General features: G+C 37.6%; 1 protein-coding gene across 2 annotated transcripts; it reads left to right on the top strand.

Annotated features, from left to right (window-relative positions):
* Window positions 1-1179: 1179 nt before the first annotated feature.
* LOC308703020 (uncharacterized protein) lies at window positions 1180-7282 on the top strand. Of its 2 annotated transcripts, XM_081386241.1 has the most exons (3): window positions 1180-1370; window positions 5687-6690; window positions 6881-7282. In XM_081386241.1, exons 1-3 carry the CDS (start codon window positions 1318-1320, stop codon window positions 6934-6936), a joined length of 1113 nt encoding a protein of 370 aa, XP_081242367.1. In that variant the 5' UTR covers window positions 1180-1317; the 3' UTR covers window positions 6937-7282. The 2 variants fall into 2 exon arrangements, with proteins under 2 accessions (XP_081242367.1, XP_081242368.1); XM_081386242.1 differs by lacking the exon at window positions 1180-1370 and having other exon boundaries at window positions 4331-6690.
* Window positions 7283-16750: the final 9468 nt, after the last annotated feature.

Genomic DNA, 16750 nt, shown 5'->3' with positions numbered 1-16750 from the left:
CAGGGGCGGTGTTTTGTGGTAGCGCTGGCATGACCCTGAAGACCGGGAAATTTGTGAATATGGTGAGTTGGAGGATACATCACAAAGAAAACTCTTTCTCTAATGATCCAAATGCATCCAATCCCGACCACAACGCTTATATTGAAGAATACTATCTTGCTCCAAAGCTGTGGCTTTTATGTCAGGTTTAATCATAGAATATATACATATTTTGAACTTGCATTTTACTTGAATGAAAGAACATATTCTTAGAGACCGAGGTTTAGCTGCGATAAAATCTGGTTCTACCTATAAATCTGAAAGACAAAACGAAGGGCAAGTTTATATCGCTCTCCTCATCTTTCTTTTCATCCCAGTAGGAAGTGGGGTGTGTTCATGGAAAAAAAGGAGGTGAAGAATATAAGATTTACAGTGCCTTGACAAACCAAGACCAGGAATGTTAATTGACACCCACTCCCGGCAAAGCGCAGCGATGCATTTGCAAGGAAGTATGAGGATCTGGAGGGCCCAAAATAATGAAAGGAAAGTAGAGGTATAGCATCTCTACAGTTCTAAACCAGGCCGACGGCAAAGGTAGCAGTAGGAAGTTTGGTATGTAGTAAAAACCACAGTTGGAGGACATTGCAACAAGAACAGGCATGCAAATATCTAATTCATTCAAATTGCTGGGAGGGTTTTTGACTGCTTTATTGAGCCCATATGTCGGTGGCCAAGTGATATGATACTTAGATGGTATTTTTATAAACACATCAGGCCGCTTTAGAAAGATCTGTTTTGCATTTCTCCTTTAGCCCTTACTTATGGAAATTAGAGCACACAAATATGAGAAGTATTTGTTTATGACCACAACAGTTATCCAGTTCTAAATAAATGTTTTTTATTATTTTGTATTTGGTTATCGTGCATGTATTATGTGTGTACGCAGGTGCAGGAATGAAGGGCAAAAGCGTCTCTTTAAGGCACGTGTTTGTACTGTCCTTCTAGCTCTCTGTAATTCTATGGGCATGAACCACACTGACTCGGCTCCAAAAGACCAAATTAGAAAGAGGAGGAAAATGTTAAGAATGCTGAAAATACTGAGGTTGGCTTTTCTTTTTCTGATAAGTGTCCACTTTCCACCAGTCATTTGGGCACGCTAAACATCCTTGCAATTTAAATGATCTCACAAGCTGCTGAGCTGATACATTCCTTATCAGTGGCGTGCACAGACCTCCTCTGGGGCAGGGGCGGAAAGACCAAAAAGGACATTTATTTTTTAAATTTATCACCTGTATTTAAAGCAGTACCCGTCTGTCTGTTGTGTATTAATATATTTTAATGACTTCCTCACAATTATTTGGAATATCTCGCTCAATGGAGAGCAGCAGAAGGTCAGAGAGCATATCTTCATTACCAATGAAAAGTTGTTGATACAATTAGAATGCATAACACATCAAACAAAAATAGGGAAATGACGATAATATTACTAAATATTGTTTACTTTACCAAACAAAACAGAGAATCAAGTAGGTAATTATGAGGAATTTATGTTTAGTTATGTTGATGTTATAAATTTTATGTATGTAGCCTATGTTAGCTAGCTATCATGAAATCAGTAACACTTTACAATAAGGTTTTATTAGTTAAATTTGTTAACATGAACTAATAATGAACTGCACTTCTACAGCATTTATTAATCTTAGTTAATATTAATTTCAGCATTTACTAAAACATTATTAAAATCAAAAGTTGTATTTGTTAAGTAAGGGTTAATGCACTGACTGTGACATAACATGAACAAACAATTAAAAGTTGTATTATTATTAACTAAGATTAACATATAGGCCTACAGTAGCCTAACAATATGTTTTGCTCATGATTAGTTAATGTTGTTAATATGAATAATAAACAAATTAACCTTGTTGTAAAGTGTACTATGAAAGATATAAATTCCTTACAATTTAGAGCTGGACTTAAAATTTCCTTTCACTAGATGCATTTCCCCAAGCTATAATAACACTATAATGGCCTTGGATAAAAACGAATGACATTGTCAGACTCAGAATGCGGCTGAAATTGAGTTATACTTTTATGATTGTTAGCCTAAGCATAATTCACATGCTGCCGCAACTTTTACAGTAGGATAAATTTAACTTTTACGTATTAGCTTAAAGGAGAACTCCGGTCAATTTTAACATTGAGCTCATTTTTTTGTACATTTGGAGTGCTGTCAATACAGAGAACAACGACAAAAATCGGTGTTGCCTACACCGAGTTATTCTATTTTTAAAATTTGCACCCTGTTGACTTCAATGGGGCAAGTACTAAACCTGCTTTTAGCCTCTTAACATCCTTGATGTGTCATTACAAGTGCACAGAAAATGTGAGTGATTCCTTCTGAGTGAACACGAGTGAATCTGACTGCAGTAGATGTGAAAGATTTGTATAAAAATGATGTTATTTAAGCCAGCGCAAATACCTGTGTTTACATCCTGTTTTCGGTTGAAGTCCAAAGTAGTCGATTGCCGAGTTCACGCGCATAGGTTTAGTTACCTATGATCACGCGCGTGAACTCGGCAATCGATTACTTTGGATTTTTGTCGTTGTTCTCTGTATTGACAGCACTCCAAATGTACAAAAAAATGAGCTCAATGTTAAAATTGACCGGAGTTCTCCTTTAATGTTACCTGCTGCCCGTCATAGCGCTGCAAAGGAAACTCCGCCTACTACCACTACCACGCCCAAAAAATGTTTTATTTAATATTTGTTTGTATTATTATTGTTAGTGGCAATGGTGTATAAGTGTATTGTTATCTATTATAATATTTATTTTAATAATTATTATTATTACATTTATCAGAGAGGGGCACAATACATTTTGAGACAAAAGGGGCAGGGGCTTGAGCCACTGTTGCAATGCACGCCACTGTTCTTTATCACAAATAGATTTACATGTGCAGTTCACTCCTTTTGTTTCCTTCCACCTAAAACTTGGAATCCTCGGTTTATTAACTCCACATATTAAACAAGATAACAGGGTGGGAGTTGATGCACAGATTGTGGAGGAATGTAACCGTCAATGTGCTCAAATGGTAGGACTGAAACATGGAGACATTCTGAGAAATTTTGTAACTGAATGACTAGCCTCAGTTACAGTGAGTGGTTACTGAAACTCAGATGTTGAAGGATGTAGAAATTATGTAACGGATCATTTGCACTGAGATGGTCTGAAATAAATACCCAAAATACACAGATAGACATAACACGGCGGGGTCACATTAGCAAAATTTTGCAGGCAAAAAAGGGTCTATTGTCAAGTGTAGTAAAGCATTCGTGTGACCAACTTAAACACGAACGAAAACACTCTATCTATCGAAATGCTGGATTTTGCAACAGTATATGACCACACATGCATTGATTGACCAATCAAGATCATTATACAATTATGCTAAACTTGATTCTGATTGGTCAAATATTTTTTGTCTCATGTGCAATAACTGTGCGCTTCACCATTGTCCCAAATGAAGCACTACACTCTGCACTTATACTATGTACTTATGCACTATGTACTCAACCGTGTAGTGTATCAATTTTACAAGTTTATTTTGTCATTCAACATCGAAGTCTGATAGCCCCTCTTCCTCCCCTACGTAATTAAAGCTACGATGATTGAGTGCATGAAGTATCCACTTTTAGACATACACTCTGAACTTCCCACAGCACTTCCCCTCAGGGGATTCCCCGCCGCCATTTTAAAGTGCGTTCAACTTCGAAGGAAGTTTATTTGGACAGACCCTCGACCCCTCGATTTTGACAAAGGGAGCAAGTCTACTCATTTGTACTTCAGGCAGATCCTAGACCACAATGCAAAACGATTATGACGTCACAACAGCCACTTACAGTGCTCGCACTTAATTTGCCCACAAGTGATCAAAGGCTTAAAGCGTTTCATTTCAACCCAAGGGAAGGCCATAAAAAATGGATTTAAAAGCAGCCCAAGATTCCACACTTTTTTGGTCAATTAAGTGCATCATCTGGGTATTTAAAATATGAACACACTACTCGCACTATTTATACTACAAATTGGCATAGAATAGTGCATAAGTACACCAATTGGGAGTTTGGGACACACCTAATGGCATATGGCAGTGTACTTTCACATCTCTGTATCTCTGCAGTCTCTCTGTGCCAATTTGAGTATGTACTATTGTGTCGCTTGTAGTAAATAGTCTGAGTAGTGTTTACCCACTGAAAATTTTAAACTTTAAATACCCAGATAATGCACTATTAAGAAAAATTGCATCTTAAATCGCATACTTCCCTACTATATAGAAGGCAAAAACCAGTATGTGACAAAAGAAATGTGAATCCGAATTCACAGTAGGTCTACTCATTAAAGAGTAGACAAAAGTACCCAGATGACCTACTTCTTCCAGCGAGATTCTTAAGTGTGCATACGATGGACACTTTACAATCCCATGAGGCCACGGGAGAGGGTTTGTGAATGGCAGCGAAGCAACAAAGCTGACGCTGGTAGATCACATGATAATGACATGGCAAATATAGTAGGCTACGTCAAGATTACATTCATACTACACACATTCTTACAATATAGAACATACTTTTTTAGCAGTCGTGAAGTAGGCTAATTACTAATTCAAAGTAAGTGCCTACTCAAGAGAATATGTGATTTGGGATGCAGCCAATGGCAAAATAAGTATATCGGAACACAACAGACTTATCATCAAAGAGTAGGAAAGTACCCAGATGACCTACTACTTCCGGCGAGATTCAAGTGTGCATACGACACTTTACTATGAGGCCAATGGAGTGGGTTTATGTATGGCACGTGCACCGTGTACGTGTGTACACCGCTATAGGCCAGTGACAACACGGCGAATGTAGTAGGCCTACGTCATTTAGCTACTCACACTGTCAGTGAATCAGCACGAAATAAACTCATAACAAAGAATGAAGGATAACATGAAACACATACAATAACACTACATAATCTGTATTTTATCTCAGCATCACCAGAGTGCACGCTAATGGCGGCACTGATCGTTAACAATAAATAGAGTTTACGACATAACACTCTCATATAGGCCTACATCGGAAAACAATTAATGTGAACAGTCTACAATGATGGTGTGCATTTTATTTTATACCTGTAAAAGATGATATTAATAGGCTACACGTCCAAGCGATGCTAGCTTCTTCTTATCAAGAATGAAGCGTCTCGCGTAGAACTCCCTGTACAAATGTAGCAATGATGCGAACATGCACGTATAACCAATCACACACATCCTTCTCCAGCTACAATGATCAATTCATTTAAAGCAACGCGTAGCTTATTATACAACCCAAAATATTTGCAACAAGCATTTAGATGAAAACAGTAATGATAATAAAATAATCATAAATCAAATATAAATCTGAAAATAATCTACATGCATAAACACATGAAAACCACAGAAATACATACGAAAACTGATAAAGATAATAATTATGCAACTTATCAAAGGAAAAAAATATATATAACATAAGAAGCTGTTAATTTTGAGATTTAGGCCTATTCAGCATAGCTACATGCTGAAAAAAAAAATAATGGTCATAAACTTCAGAACAAGGATAAAACAGATATGTTTATGAACAATCATGGATTAAATATGCTTAGTCACTCTTTGTATTTGTATTGCATGTCCAGTTTTAATCCAACGAAACAGCCAAGATTTCCCGTCACTCACAAACACTTGAGTTTATTGAGCGCCGTGCTGAAGCTGAAGCCTCAAGCTTCACTTCAGGGAACACTGCCTGACAATATCACAAAGAGGCCAAAGCTAAAGATCCCTGAGCCTCTGAGACGGGAGCTGCTGCACAAGAGGCCTCAAGCTTCTTCTCCTCAGGGAACACCCATGCCTGCCAGGTCTACACAGGGAGCACCTGTGCCCACCAAGTCCCAACAGGAAGCACCTGTGCATGGCAGCAAGAAGGGGAGCCTTACCTCAGCCTTGTTCTTCACTGATGCATCTGAGAAGGACCTGAACTCAGATGCAACACTAAAAACCACGGAACAGCAGAGAAAGTGGAGGCAGAAAAAGCCACAGGAAGCACCAGTGGCTGCCGAGTCCCCGCAGAAACCACCTGTGCCCACTAGGTTTCCACATGGAGCACCTGTGCCCAAATCTCTACAGAGACCACCTGTGCCTGCCCCAAAGGTGCTCGCATGTTTCCCACGTGGAGCACCCATGCCAGAAAAGGTCCCAGACAGGCGAAAGCTAAATATCCCTGAGCCTCTTGCGCAGGAGCGGCAGCAGCAGAAGCCTCAAGCTCCTTCTCTTCAGGGAACACTGCCTGACAACATATCAAAGAGGCAAAAGCTAAAGATCCCTGAGCCTCTGAGAGGGGAGCTGCTGCTGCAGAGGCCTCAAGCTTCTTCTCCTCAAGGAGCACCCATTCCTGACAAGACCTCAAAGAGGGAAAAACTAGAGGTCCCTGAGCCACTGAGACAAGAGCTACTGCAGCTGAAGCCTCAAGCTTCACTTCGGGGAACACTGCCTGACAAAATCACAAAGAGGCAAAAGCTAAAGATTCCTGAGCCTTTAAGACGGGAGCTGCTGCAGCAGAGGCCTCAAGCTTCTTCTCTTCACTTCACACCTGGACCAGAGCAGCCTTCAGCCCAGGTCCCAGTGGAACCGGAAGAGAGCATTGGTTAGTTCCCTCCTTTCTTTCAGATTTAAAAATGTAAACACTTTAATAATTTAATATAGTATCATATTATTTTCAGTTTATAGAACCTTCATATTGAAATTGTAGAAGGAACATGTATTAAGATTTTCTCTAAGAATCACTCATTAAATCTGGTCAGCGTGACATGATTATATGTGTGTTCCTTCAACAGGACAATGCAGCGCCTGGCAATCAAAGTCAAGGACCAGCAGGAACCAGGCAGCTTAAAGAAAATGTGCTATTTATGTAGCATATTCATACATTTTTGTAACGTTTTAAATATTTAATATATATGTTATAACACAACATATGTTACCAAATGTTGTGTTGGTAGCCTACGCTTTGATTTGAATGCATAAAAAAAATTACAGTGCTTTTAAGACATCAGCTTTCGCTGTTTATCAAGTTTAGTAGGCCCATAGGCTATACACAGGCATACGCCGTATGGCTACACTTAAAGTGATATTGCGTAGGCAATAGGCCTACTCCTGTAAAGGATGATATTAGAATGAATAGGCTTACACAAGCGATGCTCCTTCACCGTTGCTTTATCGTGAATCAATAAATGATATATAATAACATGTGCATAGTCTCATACTTTTCAACACAGCTTTACATTACTGGTAGCCTAATGTAAACACTCAAATTTCATTCATTCCATATGTGATTCCATCCAAATTCACTCGACTACATGACGTCTGGATTACATTCATATAAAATAGCCTAGGCCCTAAACGTTTTTACCGCTCTCAAAAACTCGACAAGAGTAGCCTAGATGCTATTTCGGACGCAGCCAAAGTATGAATGGTAGACATCTTTTCATTGCATCTTTTCTGTAGCGGAGCGGCTTTCAGACTCTAATGTTTAATGACAAAATAATTAAAATTAATACAATAGGCTACACAGTTGATTAGGCTGCATAGTGCATCGTATAAGTGCATTCTGAATAGTACGCGTCATTTTGGACACATCTTTCTCATTTTTACGTTCGTAAGAATAGCTCATTGGTGCCATCTTGTGTCTCCAAATGGGTAACGTTAACGTTAGTTACGGTAGTTATACCAACTGCGGTAAAAATGGAAGACGTTTGGCGGACTTCATTTATTAACTTTATGGTGAGATTTCACATCAGACAAGCCAAGTTCGCTGATCAAATATAATTGGCGGAGGAGAGCAGCGAACCGGTAAGAGACTTGTTTAATTTATAACGTATGTGATCATCTACCTAACGTTAGACCATTGGAAAAGCACCAATTGCTTTTGCAGATTATTGCAGATTAATAAATTAATAATAGGCCTACATTAATATTGTAATATACAAGGTCTTGTTTTGAGGTCGTTTTGGCGTGGATTATCTTACTTAAGAAGATAATTGAAACTCTAATCACTATTGTATGTGTTTATTTTGTGTTTGTTTATTTCATAAGTAGGCTAGGCCTTGTTGCTTTATAATCTACATCCAGTCACAGACAGGGCCGTTTCTAGCCTTTTTGGCACCCTAGGCAAGATTCCTATATTGACCCCCCCCCCCCCCCCCGTTCCTCTAGGGGGGTTCGGGGGCATGCTCCCCCGCAATAATTTTTTTTTACATTTTAAGGTTAAATTAATGCATCAATCTGGTTCTTTGAGAGCTAAAAATTAAGAGCTTCAACCCATGAACTGTTCACACTGAACAAAGAAAAACCATCGACTTGTACCTGGACACTAAAGAGGGCTCAAACATCTTATTAGTTATCATGATTTAGAGTCTCAGACTCAGTCTACATTACATTTTCACTGGTGTTTATTATTTATATAAGTATTCCTATGACGTAAAATCCATATAGCCAATAATATGTAGGCTACTTTATAAATTAAAATGAATATTTCAAAAGCATATTTTACATTACACTATAGTATCGGAAAATTACAATACTTCTGTTTTCTTCTTTTCTTCACTTGCAAGAAATAAACCCTTGAGCTTTTATTTTGGAGAAAAACACCAGATCACCATGCTGATCGCATGAGCAAAGTGCGCACTTTTCTCTAAATCACGCAGCACAAACAGAATGCCTATATAGGCTACTTAATTAAAGTCTTGTGCTGTTTTATAAAGGCACAAAGCCATATCACAATTTCGATTTTAATTCGTTGACAAAATATAATGCTAGAGACCTTTATGTTAGGCTATATATTTTACATCTCAAGTGTTGGGAAAAGGGAGAAGAGCGATTTCGGCAAAAGGCGGATTCGAACTCGGGTCGAACGCATCTAAAGCTACTTTCAGGCACCTCACACCCTTACGACCTATGCCACTGTAGATATATAGTGGTGGGCGTATTTTTGCTAAAAAGACAGGCACTTAGTGCAAATATACGCTCCATTATCGGAAATGTAAAAAAAGAAGGATTTTTCTTCCACTCGCTTGGGCAAAAATCTCTTGGTGTGCTGGGGGCTCTCACTGGCGCCCCCCAGCTGTTTGCGCCCTAGGCGACCGCCTAGTTTGCCTATGCCTAGAAACGGCCCTGGTCACAGACCTAAACCCCGTAAAGGTTTAACGACTGTATTGTAGATCATTTTAGTATTTTTCAAGCCTTGACTTGGATGTCAAATGAGTCTCTGTGTGTGTGTGTGTGTGTGGTGAGAGTTATGGAGTGTAAATTAGTCAGCTTTTTTTTTTTTTTTTTTTTAGCTGACAGGAGATATACACAAATCACAGATACACAAATACAGCACACACATAAATAGGCTGATAGGCATGTAGGCCTATCATACAGAAAACAATGGCTTCTTTCATAGCCATTTTTGTGAGTTATGGTGGTCTTTACATCTGAAAGGCTATCACATATCATTTGAAATCATCTTTTACAGACATGAAAATCTGCTGAAGACACTTTTGGATGATTAAACGGCTCTGTACAGTTTTCCTCTCTTAATGTCACTCTCCTTTGATAACATAGCAGAGCAGACATTTGATAACATAAATATAGGCTGCGGCGCATTTAGATAATCGCTTCACTTCAATAACATACTGTATTTATCTGATATGAACCTCTTGCATGATGGCAAATTCAAACCAGACCTCTTGATTTTTGTCTTTTTTGGGCCCGCTGAAGCACCGTGTCAAGCTTCAACAGTTTACGGTGAATAGCTGAATCAAAACAAAGCAACAAAAAGGTTTGAATATGAGAGCCTTCTGACCTTTCAGTTAGGGCAGACTGAAATTAAGATCTTTGAATGGGCAATGTTCCATTTTTATCTCTGAATTAGTCATAGGAAAAAGGAGACTTCACTGTTGATCACGCGAAAATACTGTAACAGATGACGTATGACGAGAAGCCACACTGTTGTGTCTCACTTGCTGGCAGAATAGTCTGAGGAAAACATTAGGATTTGATGCTGCTCTTCTTTTCATACTGAACACAATGGCCAGGATGTTTTCAGTGCTGGATCGGGTCGGGTGGCACTGGGGTCAGCTTGCTCTTTGCGTAGAAAAAGACTGGAAAAGGTCAATGCTACTGGGATAGGATTCACCTGGTGACTCAAGCCATGTAAATGCATTACCTCCCCCGTGACATCATCTCCTCTGCTCTGAGGCTGAAATATAATCTCAGACGCAAGTAAAGATGGGCCTTGTGCATAATTATATCTCACTGCAAAAATGTTTGAGCACAACTCTGCTCAGTTTGGAATCTGGATGGTTATTCTGGTTTCAATACAAGCTCATTTTGTGGCATAATTTTGATTGCCACATAAAATAATTTCAATTCATTCATCATTTTCTTAAAAAAAAAAAAAAGAAGCAGCAAAAATCAAGGTTGCAGTGAGACACTTACAATGGAAGTGAATGGGCTCAGTTTTGGAGGATTTAAAAGCAGAAATGTGGAGTGTATAATTTTAATTTTAATTGTATTTGAGTTGTATGGTTGTTCTCATTGTTACGGACATAAACAATATGCAAGTTAACATTGTTAGTGTGTTAATGTCTTGTGGTAACTCTTGAGTTGTTAGTACTTTTTTGATTTTAAGAAAATTCATTTTGTGTTATCGATTAGCTTAACTTGTATTGAACCTGTAATATTCTTTTAAGCACTATCATACAATGCTCTCTGTGTGTGGAGTTTGTGTTTAGGTTAGAGCATGCATGGATTTGACAAACCCAGAACTCCCACAATGCCCAAGTTTTGGGTGAGGCAGCATTTGGCAAATCTGTTGCCCTGTGAAATTAATCCATTAAAGTCAATGGATTACACCAAGTTTGAAAAAGGAAAATCCACAAGCCAGACAGTAAGCTTTTTCTAACTTGTTGAAATTGTTGAAATAACATAAGATAAATGCAGTCCCAGCAAAGATGTATTATTCAGAGCGCTTGACAGTAAGACTAGTGTAGGCGTATTTACCTGACTGGCTATTTAGCTTAAAGGGAGTGAATTTCATTACATAGCCTACACTGTCTGGAATTTATTTGGACTTTTTGTCAACTTTTTTTGCAGGAAAATTGTTTTTCTGTTCAAAATCAGGCCTTTGTAGATTTTTTTTAAATTAGCAGTTTTTTTTTTAAATGATACAACAAATTGACCAATTAAAAATGGATAATGAACACATTCTGTAATTTAAATGAGTTCATTTCCTAACTGGGTTTAGAACAAAATAAAACTTAAAAAAGAAGTACGCTATGTTAAAAAAGAAAATGCATCTTATATTTATGTTTGATTATAATTATTGTGTGTATTGTGCGTGTGTTTAATTTCTGTAGGCAGAAATGTTATAGAAGTTCATGGATTAAAATTAGTAACTGTTCATTGGTACATTTTAGATGACACTTGCTGTTCAGATATGAGGCATGTGTGATCTTGAAAGAATCATATATGGAGGACGACAATGCAACATTTTGTATTGCATAAGTCGTTCCTGCCTGTTCAAAGTCTCTCACACACACCCTTACCAACACACCTGATTTATTTGTGGTTAAGGTGGAACTTTTGGGGCATGTAAGAGCAAGCAGAAGGAGCTGGGAGAGAGAGAGAAATAGAGCATTAAAAAGGAGGAAGAGATGCAGTATAGGAGTGCTACAGGATCGCCACCAATTTAACCATCACATGTACCGCACCGTTGCCTAAAGCACTCATAAGAGAAAGAGACAGTCTCTTTCTCTTATGAGTGCTTTAGGCAACGGTGCGTTACATGTGACGGTTAAATTGGTGGCGATCCTGTCCTCAGACAAGGCGATCAATTCTCAGACACCTTCTGTAATGTGACATGCTCTGTTCAGCTCCATACATTTTCAAGTATGCATTAGGGCTGCATAAAATTTAAAACTTTTTCTGCTATATGAAGAAATAGAGGAATGTTCACCAGATGACTTGTATTTGGAAAGAATTACTCATTCTAGAACGAGGGGCAGTGATTTTGTTGGGGAGGGCAAAAATAAAAAATAAAGCTGTAAAATGGTATTTAGACATTTTTAGAGATAAACGATTTATTTTTTTATTTTATTTTTTTTGCATGCCTGGGTTTACTCTTTAGAAGAAGTAACGCAAACCTCTTTCAATAACCATGAAGTCAGATCTCTTCTCTTGAGTTTGCATAGAGCAGATTCACACTTTTTGACCAATTCCGACTAAAATAATTGTGATTTTTATACAATTTTGTGATTATTATTAAATTGTATGATATACATTTTAGTATTGTAACTGTTGTACTGTGAAATAAGAAATCGAATTAAAAGAATGTAATAAAAATACGAATTATTGAGGATTTAATAAAAATAATAATTAAATAAAATATTAATATAAAAATAGAACATAATAGAATAATGATTTAAATAGTATTTAAGTGCTTTTTATTCATTTTTAATGGTTGTACTAAACAGTGTTTTGTTCACCTGTGCTTGTTGGAAGGGGGTTGGGAAAGGGAGAGGCAATTTTAAATGGTCACCATGTGCCAATGTGTTTAAACTAAAAGGGCTGCTGTCATCTGGTGAATCATTCTGAAGGTGGTGTTTAAGTCGGGCCGGCAAGGACAGACATGTTCTCGTACCTCACTTAAAGCCCCCCATGAGAAGATGATGGGCCACAGATTCACAGCACTGTGTAAGATGTGACATCTGTCAGCAAATGAGGAAATGATTTGCAGCCTTCAATCCCACACCACTACTTACCTGTCAAAACAGAGCTGTCAACATGATCTGACTTTTTGGGTTAGTGAATTTTTATTTGAGATTGACCAATTTTAGGGTCAATCATTTTTTTTTTTTTATTGTCCTACTTATTCATTTATTCAAGAATACATTGAAAACACAACCTGTTCTATGATGAGTATGTTTTAAATTTCTTAATATAATTTTTTCCCCTGTGGATGTCATGTTGTGCGACTCCCCAAAACTTGTAATTTTTGAATGAATAATCCATGAATTTGTAAAAGAAAAATGCTTTGTACCTTGGAAAATATATTTAAATTTTAATACTCAATATTTCAAATAATCAGTATTTTAGACTCATGTACTTATGATTAAGTAGCTATAGGGGCTACAAGGAAAAAAAAATGTTTTACTTGATGGTTACCCCGATGAGGTATTATGTTCTTGAAAATGGTATAAAACATTTTAAAAGCCATATGAAACCAACGTAAATACAAAGAGTACATTTCTAAGAAGGTTGCTTGTATTTTAAAAGTCTTAAACCTTTTCTTTATCATGGTCACTGATGTCATTGACCCTTTAAAATCCGTCTCGTAAAGTTGACAGATGATTTTGCAATCATTTTTGCATTTGGATTGGTAAAATATGTCAGAAAGTATTACTGAATGCAGTTTTTGTAGGACACAACATTAGATTACACTGTTCTGTGCTGCACCCAAACTGTCTCTCATTGGTTTCCATTGTTATCTACCCATTGGTAATAAGGCTTCCGTGACCTACATAAACGTACAACACATCATCCTTGAGCTACTACTTTGGAAAACTTAAGGTCCCTCGTTCTTATCAAGTGTATAACACATTTCCATCTGTTGTAATCCTTTTTATCTCGAATTGACTAATCTCCACTTTGATCCTCCTTTTTCCTCCTTTTCCTTATGTGATACCACTACATTATGAGTTTCCCCCTCCATCAGTAATTTACACAGCTGCCTTCCACTTTCTCTTGGCTTTGGCCCCTTTGAGGGTGAGGGAGGAAGGAAGGGCCAGTCAGCTGGTTGGGGGGGGGGGGGGGCGGCGACACATGCCTGACGTTCCTAATGCCTACCTCAATAAACCAATGTTAACCTCCTAGGGCTCAGACTGCTGGAACAGGTGCCTTATTGCCGTCTGCTCACTCAATACAGCGCAGTGAAGCCGTAACTACTTAGCTGACCACAAGTGCAGACAAAGTCTCGCACAGAATTCAATCACGCAGTTTGGACACACAAACCCGTGTATATTATCTGCAGCTCTCTCTTCCTGCTGCCAGGCTCATCTGATATGACGCATGACTGAACACACTCAATGTTGGGTGGGTCATGTGCACTGAATCAACAGGTGGCCATTCAACAAGACTGTCATTAATACAGTAAGCAAGTCTAACTTTGTTAGAGTTAAGTAAACGGCATTTGCGGTTATTTTCATTCTCAGTCTCTCCATCTCTTACACACATAAGTTTTAAACCATTCCCTCGCATAGATAATTTTGTTGGTGGATGAATTCCCCAGTGACAAGGTCATTCACCTCCAATGAACATCTAGAACATCCCTTTTGCTGGTCTTGTGTTAACTGAGCCTTGAGCATATCTAATTGAACAGGAGGTATATTGTTGTGTTCCAAGTCAGAGCATTGGAATGTTGTTATAACGGCCCTTGGTGCCCAGAGAGCATTTATCCATTCAAGTGAATATGTGCAACGCTTTATGTAGTCTGATCACATGATTGGCCAGCTATCAGTGGCTGCTCATTTCCTTGTCGGTCTCGACTCTTTGGTCTGTTTGTGTTGGGGTGTGTCTGTGAAATGATAAATGAGATTTATGGTACCAAGCACAAGAATTAAAATTGCAGTAATGTGCAGAAATGTTGCATCAGGTTATCAGTTAGACAGTTTGCTCTAACTGTACTGTATTGTGAAATAGAAAGGAATAGTTCTGAGTCTCAATTCCGATTGAATAAGACGTATTCAAAGTTGTTAAATTACTGTATATGTGAATGTACTTTATATTTTTTAAAGGGACAGTTCATCCAAAAAAAGTCATAATTTACTCACCCTCATGCTGTTCCAAACCTGCATTCTTTTCCTTCTGGGGAACGCACACACACACACAAATTTTTTTTTTTTTAAAGAATGTTGGTAACCAAACCATTTTGGTAACCTTTGATTTCTATTGTATAGACAAAAGACTTTTTTCCTCAAAATGTCTTCTTTTGTGTTCCACAGAAGAAAAGCCATTGAGGATTGGAACAATGTGAAGGTTAGTGTGACAGAATTACATTTTTAAACTTTAAACTTTAATTCGCCAAGTTGCAAACAGCCTGCTGGATATTTATGCTTTTGACACAATGATTCCTTAATAAAATCACTACAATTACAACAAGATAACAACAAAACCATGCTAACAGTTTTTAGTTATGCAAAGTTGTTTTGCTTGAGTAATTTATTCACCCTTGGTTAACCAAGATATAGGTCCTCCTCCTCACTAATGCAAAACTACCCATGGCTTATTGCTTTAATTTAACCTGCTTTGCTCAATGTGCTATTTATAATAATTGCATCTTCATGATTACACAGTGTTGACTCTCTCTCAAGTCTATACATGTGAAAATAAACATTTGATCCACAAAGAAGATGTGATTCTAAAGAAAAGAGTGAAGACCATATCTCCAGCCCCCTTTATCCGAATCAACAGAACGGACGGCATTTAAGAGATGCTGAAGTGTTGGAAAATCGGTAAGTGGAGTGGAATTTCTCTTTATGTCTCTTTCTACCGACCACATAGTCTTGCTGTAATTTTAGGGTTAGGGCCTCAGTGGCATCTCCTCTATTCCCATCATTATCTCCATCTGTGACCACATACGGTAGAGTCTACATTGCAGCTCAGCTGAGATGCTGCTGATACATTTAAAACATTGGCTGTATGTGGACTATATACTAGTGACAACTCTGCCTCCAATTCAACCAAACAAATGTAGACTAATCGTTGAACTATCTACCCAATCCTGTCTGTCGTTAAAGGCAAAAGTGACCACACCTAATGTTTAGTGCTCTTAGTTGTCCTCATTCAAGTCCTCTGTTTTATGATTACGTATGTTATCGCTAAAGTCGAATCATAAACTTTCTGTGGTGATGGTTCCCAAGCGAAACCCCTGTTTAGCCCCTTTATGTGGCTCAGCTGTGTGTGGTCTTTGCTCTGAGCATCTTTCAGAATTGTGTCCCACATGGTCTATGATCTTCCAGTAAAATGAACTCTGACCGTGATTGAAGTAAATATTCTACCAAGGAGAACTCTGTGTCGCAATAACAAATCATCTTCTTGAACTTTTGACCTGGTTTGTGAACTTAGCTAATGACTCTTATCATGTGATTACACACAATGTGTCAATACCGATTCAATCGTTACCATAACAAACAGAGAGCCATATAAAATTCACACTCTATTCTCTGTTTCATTGCTAAAATGGAATATTCTTTAAGAATTTCCCTTTATTATTAAGATTTGAATGTGATTTATATAATATTATAGTTTTAATTTTTTCCATTATCAGTTTGATTTGAATGTTTTATTAATTTTGTTGTGTTTTTATAATTTCTGGTTTTCTTCCTAAAAATGTATCGTTTTAGTTATTTTAGTACTTCAAGTTAAACTAAACAAAAATTTTAAATGTTGCCTTGGCAAATGTTTATTCTCATTTCAAGTCAAATGGTTTTAGTTTTAATTAATGATAATAACGATGGCTCCTGGTATATCGTAGACTATACAACAACATGCCAGACTTTAAAGGGATAGTTCGCTCAAAAATAAAGATTCTTTTGTCAATTACATACTCGCATAAAAAATATATCAGTGATTTTGTTCATAAAATGACCTACTTTTGTTTTCTACAA

Source organism: Scardinius erythrophthalmus (genome assembly GCF_964197995.2).
Source record: "Scardinius erythrophthalmus genome assembly, chromosome: 15".
Classification (NCBI taxonomy): domain Eukaryota; kingdom Metazoa; phylum Chordata; class Actinopteri; order Cypriniformes; family Leuciscidae; genus Scardinius; species Scardinius erythrophthalmus.
This window is presented reverse-complemented; position numbering and strand designations above follow the sequence as displayed.

What these genes read in the sequence shown, in the direction of transcription:
- LOC308703020 (XM_081386242.1), top strand. Translation starts at nt 5,622, where the DNA reads ATGTTTATGAACAATCATGGATTAAATATGCTTAGTCACTCTTTGTAT. An exon ending in GGAACCGGAAGAGAGCATTG is followed by an intron (nt 6,691 to 6,880) that starts GTTAGTTCCCTC and finishes TTCCTTCAACAG; the next exon opens with GACAATGCAGCGCCTGGCAA.